This window comes from Ranitomeya variabilis, chromosome 3 (genome assembly GCF_051348905.1).
Source record: "Ranitomeya variabilis isolate aRanVar5 chromosome 3, aRanVar5.hap1, whole genome shotgun sequence".
Classification (NCBI taxonomy): domain Eukaryota; kingdom Metazoa; phylum Chordata; class Amphibia; order Anura; family Dendrobatidae; genus Ranitomeya; species Ranitomeya variabilis.
The window spans coordinates 607,340,014-607,353,757 of NC_135234.1; the positions used below are offsets into that span (position 1 = coordinate 607,340,014).

Sequence of the window (13,744 nt, forward strand, 5' to 3'; positions counted from 1 at the left end):
GCTGGTCTCCTCTGGAATCGGATCTCCCCATCAATCTCTTAGAGATTTCGGGCGGTTCGACTAGCCTTGCAGCATTTTCACCATCTTCTGGCGGGTCGCCCTGTCCGAATTCAATCGGACAACGCCACATACATAAATCATCAAGGGGGCACCCGCAGCAAGGCAGCCATGCAGGAGGTAAAACAAATACTGTTCTGGGCCGAGAGAAATCACTCTGTGATTTCAGCAGTCCACATTCCGGGCGCAGAAAACTGGGCGGCAGATTTCCTAAGCTGTCAGGGTCTAGCGTCCGGGGAATGGTCTCTCCATCCCGAAGTATTTCAGCAGATATGCCATCTATGGGGGACCCCGGACGTGGATCTAATGGCGTCCAGGGGGAATGCCAAGGTACCCAGGTTTGTCTCCTGGTACCGAGACCCACAGGTAATCGCCGTGGATGCGCTAGTACTAACTTGAAACCAGTTCCATCTCTCTTATCTGTTCCCTCCCCTGGCACTACTCCCGAGGGTTATCAAGAAGATCAAGTCAGAAGGAGTACCTACTATTCTAATCGCCCCGGATTGGCCGCGTCGGACCTGGTATGCGAACCTAGTACAGCTTCTCGCCGGGGTTCCATGGCGGCTCCCCGATCGGCCGGACCTTCTATCTCAAGGGCTGATCTACCACCAGAACTTAGGGGTCCTACGTTTGACGGCCTGGCCGTTGAATCTTGGGTTTTAACTCAGGCAGGGTTCTCCCAAGAGGTAGCAGATACCATGATCAGTGCACGTAAACCCGTTTCGGCCAGAATTTATCATCACACTTGGAAAGTTTTCCTCTTTTGGTGTAGAGAGCGCAGGCTGCCTCCTTTGCGTTTCTCCGTCCCTAATATTCTAGCCTTTCTCCAAGCGGGCCTGGATTCAGGGCTTGCTCCAAGTACTCTTAAGAGGCAGATTTCGGCCCTATCGGTCCTTTTTCAGCGCAGGATTGCTACTAACCGTCAGGTCAGGACTTTTTTCCAGGGAGTCGCTCATAAGGTCCCTCCTTATAAGACTCCTTTGGAAGCTTGGGACCTTAATTTGGTCTTAAGGGCATTGCAGGAAGCTCCTTTTGAGCCTCTTCAAGATATTTCTTTGACCTTCCTTTCTTGGAAAGTCGTATTTTTAGTGGCCATAACTTCCATAAGGCGGGTATCAGAGCTGGCAGCCCTCTCCTGTCGTACTACCTTTCTACGTTTTCATCAGGACAAAGTGGTGCTCAGACCAGCACCTTCCTTTCTCCCGAAGGTTGTTTCCTCTTTCCATATTAATGAGGATATAGTTCTTCCCTCTTTTTGTCCAGCACCTACGCACCGTGTAGAAAAAGCTCTCCATACGTTGGACCTAGTGAGAGCTCTGAGGAGATACATTTCCCGAACGGCTCCTTTCCTCCAGACGTATACTCTGTTTGTCCTTCCGGAAGGTCGCAGGAAGGGATGCGTGGCCTCAAAATCCACCCTGGCCAGGTGGATACGTGCGGCCATTCAGGAAGCCTATCGCGCCAAGGGCATGATGATTCCGGCTGGAATCAAAGCTCACTCCACTAGAGCAGTGGGGGCTTCCTGGGCGATTCGGCATCAGGCCTCAGCAGAACAGGTTTGCAAAGCTGCAGCCTGGTCTAGTTTGCATACTTTTGTCAAACATTATAATGTCCACTCCCAGATCTCTGCAGATGCAAGTCTGGGTAGAAGGTTCTTCAAGCGGCGGTGACGCACTTATAAGGCTACTTTCACACTAGCGTCGGGCTCGGCCCGTCGCAGTGCGTCGGGCCGAGGTTACCGACGCTAGCGTTCTCTGCGCCGCACAACGGGGGCAGCGGATGCATTTTTCCAGCGCATCCGCCGCCCCATTGTGAGGTGCGGGGAGGTGGGGGCGGAGTTCCGGCCGCGCATGCGCGGTCGGAAAAAGCGGACCGTCAACGGCAAAAAACAGAGGAGGAGCTAACTTTTTTTTTCACGTTTACTTATTGTCAGCCTCCTGGCGGCAGAAGCATACACCCACAGTCCTGTGTCCCACAATGAGCGTCTCGGAGAAAAGGATTTTACGGTGAGTAACACAAAAATCCCTATTTTTTTCTCTATCCTTTATTGGGGGCACAGGAAACTATGGGTATATGCTGCTGCCACTGGGAGGTTGACACTAGGCAAAAAAGATAGCTCCTGCTCAGCAGATTGCACCAACTAGCACAAGGATAATCCGCGTTATCTTGGTGTCAGTAGGAGGTAGATGCAGGTTTGTGCCCAGATCCGTTTCCACCATTGGGGCTTTATGTGTTTTATTAATCTTCCGACTTCTATTCTGGGAAGAAGTGGCGGACAGGTTCTGTACTCCTTCCTTCCCAGACTTTCTGACCCTTTTAAGGGCATCTATCTGCTGGCTTCTGGGCTCAATTTCGTATTGCACTAGCAGCAGGCTCATGGTTCTGTGATGGCAGTTCCCCAGAGCTAAGGTCATGGCAGCCGCTCCATTCCTGTGATTCAAATCCAGGCACCCGGCTTTCCTGGGGCCAATTTCCCTTTGGTCATGCCTCTCCGTCTACCTGGTCTATTCGCGTGGGCTCTGCGCTCTTTCTTCAGCCACCCAGCAGCCAATCATCTACCATCATCTTGGCTGTTCAATGTTCTGGCGCACATTCCCCACGCACATTCTCAGACTCTGCTCGTTTCCTTCCTCATCAGCGCCATTCCTCATCCCACTACTGACCACATCACACAACCTCAGCTGCTGGCTACTTCCAGACATCCACCGCTCAACGTTCAGGAAGAATCGCTTCTCCTGGACCGGGTAGGCTCCGTTCTCTGGGAACACAGGCTCTAGCACTTCTAAGCAGTACTCCACTGATACCACCTTTATGTCTATCTCTAGAGAAACTCACTCCCGCCCATCCTCACCCCTAGTATTCACTTTTGCTTGTGCCTCATGCAAACAAAAATGCCCTCAAGTTAGCAATCGGCCCTCTGCTTCGACTGGAGCCCTTCCATGATGCTTACCTCCGAGGAGCCATCCGCTGCCCGGGAAGAAAGTGCAGCACCTCCCCCCAAGTGTTGCTAACATAACCTAACCTAGGTTCTCCAAGCCTGATCTCAGTCATTGAGTGTCATCCTAACATGGCAACAAACGCTGATGCTCCAAATGTTCCCCGGGATGGTCTGGAAGCACCCACTTATTCACTCCATCATGGCAGATGGTGCCAGAGAAGTGGTCTCATTCCACCTCCTTTAGGTCTCCCTCACCCCCCACATTCTCAAGGATGAACCTCCACCTCCCATGGGCCCCATACAGCCCCGGCGTCCAACCTCCTCTCCAGTTCAGACTCGGCGCTTGATAGGAATCAAAGTTGCAGGACATGATGGACCGTCTGGTGAGAATCAATTAGACCCCCAACCTCAAGGAACAGGACTCCCCTACCCTAGAGCTGACGGTATTTTCCAGGAAGGTTAAGCGCCCTCCGCAGGTATTTTTCAAACCATATGGAGTTTGACGAGATTTTCTCCCAGGGGTGGGAGGACCTGGAAAAATGTTTTCAAAATGTATGAGTATCTTGTATCCCTTTCCTCCCGACCTGCTCAAACCTTGGAATGAGTCTCCTATTGTCCACCCAGCAGTTTCCCACTGTCCCCAAAAACAAATCATTTCTCTTTCGGACGGCGCCTCTCTGAAGGACCCTACCGACAGACATATTTAAATGCTGGCCATGTGTGCCTTCAAGGCCGTTGGAGCATTGCTCTGTCCCGAAATCGATTCTACCTGGGTCTCTAAATCAGGTCGCGATTTAGGGCTAAGCTCCTTTGTCAAGGCACTCTTTCGGGCGGTCCCACCCCAGGAACTGGCTGATCTTGCCTGTATAATTGACCATGTTGATAAATAACTCCTCACAGCATCTCTTCACGTTGCTTGGCGTTGGCTTTTAGCAACATTGTGGCCAATCTCAGATTCCTATGGCTTAAGGCCTGAAATTCAGATGCGGCCTCCAAAAAAATCCCTTACCAGTCTCCCCTTCCAAGGTTTACGCCTGTTCGAATCCAAACTGGACCAAATAATCTCAAACGCTATCAGAAGGAAGAGTATCTCTCTTCTATAACAAAGACCCAAGGGTCCCCCTGCCAGAAAACCCACCCTGAATTTTCACTCCTTTTGCCAATTTTCATCTTCTGGGGTATCCAACCATCGACACCGTTCCCTGGCACACCAGGAGAAGACGAGACCCTCTATGCCGGCTCCTTCCTGGTCGCTGTGCGGCTGTCGAAGCAAGGCCTCTCTATCCAGCTCAAACAGATTTTCCTCCACATGAGGTGTCGTTCCAACCTTGGGACTTTCCTAGGGTGGTCGGCTGTCTTCTCTTATTCTGGGATGAGTGGCTCTCCATAGTGACGCCTGGGTCAGAGAGATCAACTGCATTGGATACAAAATAGTTTTCATCATTCCCGTTTTTTTTCAGGCAGTTACCTCCCTCCGTCAGTCAGGCGTCATCATTCCCGTTATCCTTCAGGAACTCCTCCCAGGTTTCTACTCTAACCTTTTTGTAGTCCTAAATAAGGATGGTTCCCTATCCTGAACTTCACACTTCTGAACTAGGGAGTGCTGCTCCGCCACTTCAGGATGCTATCTCTGTTCGGTGATTGCCGCCATGGAGCCCCCAGTATTCCTCTGTACAGTGGACATCCAGAGAGCCTGGACTGGCTCATCAACACGGCAAAGTCATTTCTGATCCTGGTCCAGTGCATAGTATTTCTTCTAGGCATGCTTTTCGATACCGCATGTGCCAGAGTTTTACTTCCTGAAGAAAAGGTCTCCTCCCTTCTTCTGTATTTGCTCTTTTAGACGCCCATCACCATGTCTGCTTTTGTATCTGCATGAGTGTACTGGACAAGATAGAAACCGATATGGAAGCGGTCTCCTTCACACAGTTTCACACTTGTCCCCTTCAGCTGGCTCTGCTATCTCCTTTAGATAAGATGATCTCTTCCCTGGACTGTCCAATCCTTCTTCCTCCGCAAGTAAAGGTACCGTCACATTAAGCGACGCTGCAGCGATCTAGACAACGATGCCGATCGCTGCAGCGTCGCTGTGTGGTCGCTGGAGAGCTGTCACACAGACAGCTCTCCAGCGACCAACGATGCCGAAGTCCCCGGGTAACCAGGGTAAACATCGGGTTACTAAGCGCAGGGCCGTGCTTAGTAACCCGGTGTTTACCCTGGTTACCAGTGTAAATGTAAAAAAAACCCACAAAACTACATACTCACATTGCCGTGTCTGTCACGTCCCCCGGCGTCCGCGCTGCTGCTCAGAGCTTCCTGCACTGAATGTGTCAGTGCCGGCCGTAAAGCAAAGCACAGCGACAGATGTGGCGACAGATGCGAACCTTCTTGGCTGGAGAGCAGTTTTTCACCTATTCACAGTCCAGGGTCAAAAGAAATTTTGGGAGTCTTCTAACCCCATCAAAATCTCGGAATTACCTATCGGGCATAGGGTGTGGAGAGGCACTGCCACTTGCTGGATATGACAGTTTCCACCAGATCTGCCCGATACCCTTCTGGTATTGGGATCCTACATGCATTAGCGTCTCCTCTGTCAGATATCTGTGTATTGAGGACGTACACTGGACAACACATGTAATAATGAACCCACACCTCATTAATATGTGAATCTTTGAGAATAATTCTGCCATGAAGATGATGCACATCAGCCTGTACTGCTTAATGAATAAAAAAGGAGAATGTTTCAGCTGACATGTCTACCTATACGAGTCCACCTGTGGCCTGTGCAATGAACGGGCAGTGTACATAGAGCACATGCACTACGATTGCTTTTCCTTTTTCTAGGCAGCAAGTTAAGAGAACGAATGGATAAGTTCTTACGATTGAACTTTAGCAAGGGCTGCCCACCATTGTTTACAACATTGAAATCACTGTACACTTCTGTGGAGAAGGTAAATACGTGATTTATTTCTGCAATAATGAGGATGGTTCTGTCAAAATACTGTATGCTAATCCGTTAGAGGCACACTATAGCATGTACCAAGCCAAATATTATGTATGGGCAAGCTGTATAATCTAAAATATTATAGAAGCCCAATTCCAAAAAGTGGGTGCTGTGTAACGTGTTAAGAAATCAAGAATGCAATGATTTTGAAACCTCTTATTGCCCTGTTTTGTTGACAACTGAACGCAAAATGCAGATCATAAGGGGAAATTTACACTTTTTTAAAAAAAAAATATATAGATTTTTTTTAATTTACTCAGTTAGAAATTGATGGCAGCAACACATCTCAAGAAAGTTGGGGCAGGGTTAGCAAATAGCTGCAAAAGTATGTGGTACTAATGAAAAACAATGCTGAACTAAGTCACATGACTATAGAAAAAGAGTGTGATAGAGGCAGAGTCTCTCAGAGGGAAAGATAGTCAGAGCTTCACCAAACTGTGAACAGCTGAATCTAAAATTTGTGGCACACGTTCAGAAAAATGTTCCACAACCTAAAATTACAAAGATTTTGAAATTTACCCTATCTACAATACATAAAAATCATGAAAAGAATCAGAAATTTTGGATAGATCCACTGCAAATCACTGTATGGGCTCATGAATACTATGAACGCAATCCCCAAATGCAAGGTAAAACTGTATCATGCAAAGAGGAAGCCATATATCAACACAATCCAGAAATGCTGCCTTATTCTCTCAGTCCAAGAAATGGATTGAGGCAAAGTGGAAATTGTTTATGGAAACCACGGACACAGCGCCCTGCGGAGTCCAGAGGAGAGGGACCATCCAGCTTATCAGTGCACAGTTGTGAAGCCCAGATCTCTGATACCGGGATGCATTAGTGCCTATGGCATGGACAGCTTACATATCTTGAAAGGGCCCCATCAATGCTGAGCATTATATGGCAGTTTTAGAACAAGATATACTCCCATCCAGACAATGTCTATTCCAGAAAAGGGCTTGCATATTTCAGCAAGACAATGCTAAGCCACATACCGCATCCATCACAACAGCATGGCTTCACAGAAGAAGAGTTTGTGTGATGAACCGGCTGCCTGCAGTCCAGACCTTTCACCAATAGAAAACATTTTGCTCGTGAAAAAAAATCCAGCAAAGAAGACTCAGGGCTCAGGAGCAGCAAGAATCCACTATGACACAAGAATGGGACAACTTTCCTCTCCCGAAACTCCATCAATTGTCTTCTCATTACAAACTTATAATACAAAGTGAGGATGTAACACAATGGTAGATATGGCCCTGTCCCAACTTTTTTGAGATGTGTTGCTGCCATCATTTTCTAAGGGAGTTATTTTTTTTTTTTTGTAAAGGATTGGGAAAACCTCTAACTTTTACCCTCTGATCTGTGTCCTGTGTTCTGCGGTGAGTAACATTGCTATAAGAGATTTGCAAATCGTTACATTTTCTTTACATTTTACAGTGTTCCAAATTTTGAGCAATTATTGTACCATTTTGTACCTATATTGACATGTTACCTTGGCCGTGCATCTTGTTTTCCAGGTGCTAATAATACAGGAACTTGTTATTGGCTTTGAAAACTCATTGAAAACATGCGGCCTATTTAACTCTGACGGTAAGATTTCTCTCCTTTCAGTTACCTTTGCTCCAGTTATTTCTCTATAATCATGTGCTGGATGTGTACTTTAGTATATAATACATGACCAGAAAGCAGCCTGTGCTGTGGTGACATTAATGAGGTACAGGAAGTAGTCACACGCTCCCAGAGGGTCAACGCTTCCTTTTTTTCTCCTACGCCTCATTGGGGGACACAGGACCATGGGGACACAGGACCATGGGGTGTTATGCTGCTGCCACTAGGAGGACACTAAGTAGACAGAAAGATTAACTCCTCCTCTGCAGTATACACCCCTTCACTGGATACAATTTCAACCAGTTCTTGCTTAGTGTCTTAGGAGGCACTTGGGTCTTTTTTCCCAGACCCCAACTTTATTTTAATTTTTAATTTTTTATTTAACGGAGTGAAGGGGGCGACGGATCCTTTTTTTCATAGGGTCCGCTCTCCCCCGAACCAACAACAGGCCAGCACGGCGAGTATACCTCCCCGTCCCTCTCCTGCGACGTATGGCGCACGAAAAGTTTGCGCCAGGGCAACGGTTCCTCTTTGGTCCCGATTTCCCCCAACCCCCTCCAGGACCCTGCATTACAGCAATGTAATCTGGAGAAGAATGCAGTCCGGAGGGGATGTTGTGCCGCAGCCCCCCTCTGCTACAGCAGCGTGATGCATCAGGGGCCTCTCCATCCCCATCCAGGGTACATGGATTGAGTTCGCATTCTCACAGAAGCGCCTGCAGACCTGTGAGAACCGGGACAATGGCGGCTGTAAGTACCTTCAGGGGACTCTCCCCTGCTCCCCCTTAGCGGCAGCGATGCGGTCCGGGTCCCCAGGGAGAGGCACCGCCGACCGGGGGTCGGTGGTGCTCGGCGGCGCTCCGTCGCGGCCGCCGCCGCACATCGTCGGCAGGCCCCAAAAAATTTAGTCCCCGGCTTCTTCAGCCGGAGTAGGCCGCAGTGGGAAACATCTCCTCCCACGGCCGTAGCCCCGCCCCCTACATCGGCGCATCTCGTCTGGGACGAGAGGCGCCCTCCAAATCTCGGGGGCCATATTTCCTCTCTCCCTGCACGGAGTCCACGCTTCTACAGCGCTCCAAGGAGAACTCCTGGACAAAGAACCGCCATATCTCTCTCTGGGGACACAGACAGGACCGTGGGTAAGCTGTTTCAAGAAAGCTTAACCCTTTCCCTGCGTATACTGTCCGCTCTGTCCCTAAGGCACTATGTCTCAATCCAAGGAGACAAAAAAGGGTAACAAGAAGCACACAGTGTTTTTCACTGTATGTGCCACTTGCAATGCGGCCCTGCCCCGAGCCCACACTAGCCCTTTGTGTGCAGATTGCGTCTCGCCCTCTGTGCAGCCGCCCCTTGCCGACGCCGCTACCGTCGCCGATGCCGCAGCCGTCGACCTGGTAGAGCCTAGCCCCCCTGAGTGGGCAACCTCTCTGTCACGATCTGTGGCTTCCCTAGCCAGGGCAATTGACTCTCTCCAGGGCCCCCCTCCAGGTCGGACCGTGGAGGATTCAGACGACGGTATGGATTCTTCTACCAGCAGGGGGCGTACCCGGTCACTTTCTACCCGGGGCTCCAGAAAACGTGTTCACGTTTCATCCCCTGACCATGAGCTAGCGGGCCCTTCAGTACCTGCAAGCTCTGCTTCCAGGTCCCCTTCCCCAAACTCTGATGACTCTGAATATGAGTCCGACATTTCGACCCTGAAGGTGACTGAGGACTCCGCATCGGAACCCGAACATGTGGTGTCTTTCAAGAAAACTAAACGTGTTAAAAAGGTTTTTGTCATTCACCCTCACTTTAAGGAGATTGTACAAAAACATAGGGATCGCCCAGATAAACGCTTCATAGGACAAAAGTCCATCGAGGCCAAATACCCTTTTTCTCGGGACTTAGTCAAAGACTGGCTGCAGTCTCCCTCGGTGGACCCTCCTGTGTCACACCTCGCGTCCAAGACCATCCTGTCTCTTTCGGACGGTTCCTCCGTTAAGAATCCCTCCGATCGCCAGATTGATTATCTGGCTCGTTCCGCCTTCGAGGCCACAGGAGCGTCTCTCTTCCCATCCTTCGCCGCCTCTTGGGTGGCTAAGGCTATGGTCTCTTGGACCGAGACTCTTTCTTCTAACACCAGTGATTTACCTCCAGAAGCCAGCATACTGGTTAACCAGATAGCGCAGGCCGGAGACTTCATAGTCAAGCCTCTATGGACGCAGCCAATTGCGCTGCACAGGCAGCCGCCAATGCAATCTCCATCAGGAGAGCCCTGTGGCTCAGGGATTGGCGAGCAGATTCGGCTTCTAAACGTTCTCTAACAGCCCTGCCTTACCAGGCTGGTCGGTTATTTGGAGAAAAATTGGACCAAATGATCTCGGATGCTACCGGAGGGAAAAGTAAATTTCTCCCCCAGCAAAAGCCTACCCGGTCCTTTCGGTACCAGCAGCAACCTCCATTTCGGCCTTTTTGGCCCAATACCAACTGGTCTTCTACATCCTCTACCCCCGCATCAGGACGAGGTTCGCGCGGTGGCCGAGGCACCCAGGTCTCTTACAGACCTAATCGTAACTGGAGACCCAGACCTAAACCACCCGGGTCTAAGGGATCCACATCCCATGGATCCTCCGCCCAATGACTCCTTGCATCATCCGGTGGACTCCAACAAAGTAGGCGGACGTCTACTCTTGTTCCGTCAAGCCTGGCTCTCAGTCGTTTCCGACGAGTGGGTCAGAGAACTGGTGTCCACCGGATACAAAATAGAATTTACCTCCCCCCCCCCCCCCCCCCCCTACACGCTTCTTCCAGTCTTGCCCTCTAAGGTCAAAGGCCACAGCGTTTCTCCAGGCAATACGGGCACTACAAAGGGACGGAGTCATCATTCCGGTCCCCCTAGAACAAAGATTCAAGGGTTTCTATTCGAATCTGTTCGTGGTCCCAAAGAAGGACGGCTCACTACATCCGATCCTAGACCTGAAGCTACTAAACAGATTCATAAAAATCCGACACTTCATAATGGAATCCCTCCGTTCTGTGGTCGCGTCTATGGAAAAGGGAGAATTCCTGGCATCCATAGACATCAAGGATGCCTACCTGCACATACCGATCTTCCCTCCGCATCAGCAGTTCCTTCGCTTCGCCTTTTGCGGGGAACACTTCCAATTTGTGGCCTTGCCCTTCGGTCTCGCCACCGCTCCCAGAGTTTTCACGAAGGTCATGGCGGCTGCCATGGCCATTCTTCATTCCAGGGGAGTGGTGGTAATTCCGTACTTGGACGACCTACTGATAAAGGGTCCTTCCTACCTAGCGTGCGAAGAGTCCGTCGTTCTCACGGTGGATACTCTTTCTCGCCTGGGATGGAAGATAAACCTCAAAAAATCTTTTCCAATTCCGGCTCAACAAATCTCCTTCCTGGGGATGATACTGGACACTTCCCGCGGTCTGGTCATACTCCCTCAAGACAAGGCTTTGGCCTTGCAGCAGGGAGCCCAGCGTCTTTCTCGTCCAGTATCCCACTCCATTCGCGCCAGCATGCGAGTTCTCGGGCAGATGGTAGCGGCCATGGAAGCGGTCCCATTTGCGCAGTTTCACCTCCGTCCCCTGCAGCATGCGCTACTGTCGGCTTGGGACGGCAACCCGTCCTCCCTCGACCGCCGATTCATCCTGTCCCCTCGGGTCAGGAAGACCCTCAGGTGGTGGACGCTGAAGTCCTCCCTAACCCAGGGAAGGTCCTTTCTCCCAGTACGGTGGCTGGTGGTGACCACCGATGCCAGTCTCATAGGCTGGGGAGCGGTCTTCAACCATCACACAGCCCAGGGGCGGTGGTCCATTCAAGAGTCTCGCCTTGCCATCAATATCCTCGAGATTCGAGCTATCAGGCTAGCATTGTTCCACTTTCACCGACTTCTGGCAGGTCATCCAGTCAGAATCCAGTCCGACAACGCCACGGCCGTGGCATACATCAACCGTCAGGGCGGAACTCGCAGCAGGACGGCCATGCTCGAGGTGTCTCACATCCTCCATTGGGCGGAGTCGAACCATTCGCCCATCTCGGCGATCCACATTCCAGGTGTGGAAAATTGGCCGGCGGACTTCCTCAGCCGCCAGGGCATCGCCTCCGGAGAGTGGTCCCTCCACCCGGAGGTCTTCCAGCAGATTTGCCATCGCTGGGGGAGCCCAGATGTGGATCTCATGGCTTCCAGGATGAACAACAAGGTTCCTCAGTTCCTTGCTCGGTCCCTCAACCCACGGGCCCTCGGAGTAGACGCCCTGGTCCTGCCTTGGCGCCATTTCCGCCTCCCGTACATTTTTCCTCCTCTTCCCCTACTACCGAGGGTCATCAAAAAGATCAGGGCAGAGGGGGTACCAGTGATTCTCGTCGCGCCAGACTGGCCGCGTCGGGCATGGTACGCCGAACTGGTTCAGCTGGTAGCCGACGTCCCCTGGCGTCTTCCAGAGCGCGCGGATCTTCTTTCACAGGGCCCGATTTACCACCAGAACTCAAGGGCCCTGTCTTTGACGGCCTGGCCGTTGAGTCCTGGATTCTAGGCCAAGCGGGTTTCTCTCCCAGGGTGTCCTCCACCATGAACAGAGCTAGGAAGCCTGTTTCCATGCGTAGTTACCACCGTACCTGGCGAATTTTTTTCTCATGGTGCGATGCACAGGGACGATCTCCTCTAGTATTTTCTATTCCTTCCATACTGGAGTTTCTTCAGTCCGGACTAGAGTCGGGACTTGCCCTTAGCTCCCTAAAGGGTCAGGTTTCGGCATTGTCTGTCCTTTTCCAGCGGAGGATTGCCAATAGGTTGCCGGTGAAAACTTTCTTCCAGGGAGTTTCCCGTGTGGCGCCTCCCTACAAGTCACCCTTGGATCCGTGGGATCTCAACTTAGTTCTCGGAGCTCTTCAGGAGACTCCCTTCGAACCGCTACAGGACATTTCCTTGATCTTCTTTTCTTGGAAGGTAGTCTTCCTAGTAGCCGTCACGTCCATCAGAAGGGTCTCGGAGTTGGCTGCGCTCTCCTGCCGCCCTCCCTTTCTAATTTTTCATCCGGACAAGGCGGTATTGAGGACCTCTCCCACCTTTTTGCCCAAGGTCGTCTCCTCTTTCCACCTCAATGAGGAGATTGTTCTGCCTTTGTTCTGCCCGGCACCTGTCCATCGCATCGAAAAGGCTCTACACACTCTTGATGTGGTGAGGGCTCTTCGTCGGTACGTCTCAAGGACGGCTCCCTTCCGCACGTCAGACGTCCTGTTCGTACTTCCAGAGGGACCCAGGAAGGGTTCTCCTGCTTCAAAAGCCACTCTGGCAAAATGGATTCGGTCAGCCATTCAAGAATCCTATCATGTCAAAGGTGTTCCTATCCCAGCTGGGATCAAGGCTCATTCTACTCGGTCGGTGGGCGCCTCGTGGGCCATTCGGCACCAGGCGTCAGCACAGCAGGTCTGCAAGGCTGCGACGTGGTCCAGTTTGCACACTTTTACCAAGCATTACCACATTCATTCTATCTCTTCTGCAGACGCCGCCCTTGGGAGGCGCATTCTGCAAGCGGCAGTTCCTTAAGCCGTAGGCCAGTGGTACATGGGGTATTAGCATATTGCTCCCCACCCAGGGACTGCTTTTGTACGTCCCATGGTCCTGTGTCCCCCAATGAGGCGTAGGAGAAAAGGAGATTTTTGTTTACTTACTGTAAAATCTTTTTCTCCGAGCCACTCATTGGGGGACACAGCACCCACCCTGTTAGCCTGTTTTGGCTTGTTGTTACTTCTTTGGTTTTGACATAGTTGTCTTTGTTCATGCTCCTACTGCTTTACTACCGAACTGGTTGAAATTGTATCCAGTGAAGGGGTGTATACTGAAGAGGAGGAGTTAATCTTTCTGTCTACTTAGTGTCCTCCTAGTGGCAGCAGCATAACACCCCATGGTCCTGTGTCCCCATGGTCCTGTGTCCCCCCAATGAGTGGCTCGGAGAAAAAGATTTTACGGTAAGTAAACAAAAATCTCCTTTTTGCATTTTGGGGACACTAGTTTTATAAGGAAAAATTGTCATTAATTGCAGCTAGCAGATATATTAAACCTGTTATTTAAAAAAAAAATGATATTTAAAGCAATAAAGTAAACTAATATATTTTATGTGGAAATCTACAATAAAGTT

At 50.6% G+C, this 13,744-nt stretch overlaps 1 protein-coding gene across 1 annotated transcript in view; it reads left to right on the forward strand.

Moving 5' to 3' along the window:
- NAA16 (N-alpha-acetyltransferase 16, NatA auxiliary subunit) overlaps window positions 1–13,744 on the forward strand; it is a 52,056-nt gene that overhangs the window by 17,723 nt on the left and 20,589 nt on the right. Inside the window, exons 9-10 of the mRNA XM_077297307.1 lie at window positions 5,840–5,946; window positions 7,517–7,589. Coding sequence (XP_077153422.1) covers window positions 5,840–5,946; window positions 7,517–7,589 — 180 coding nt within the window. The remainder of the gene's footprint in view (window positions 1–5,839; window positions 5,947–7,516; window positions 7,590–13,744) is intronic.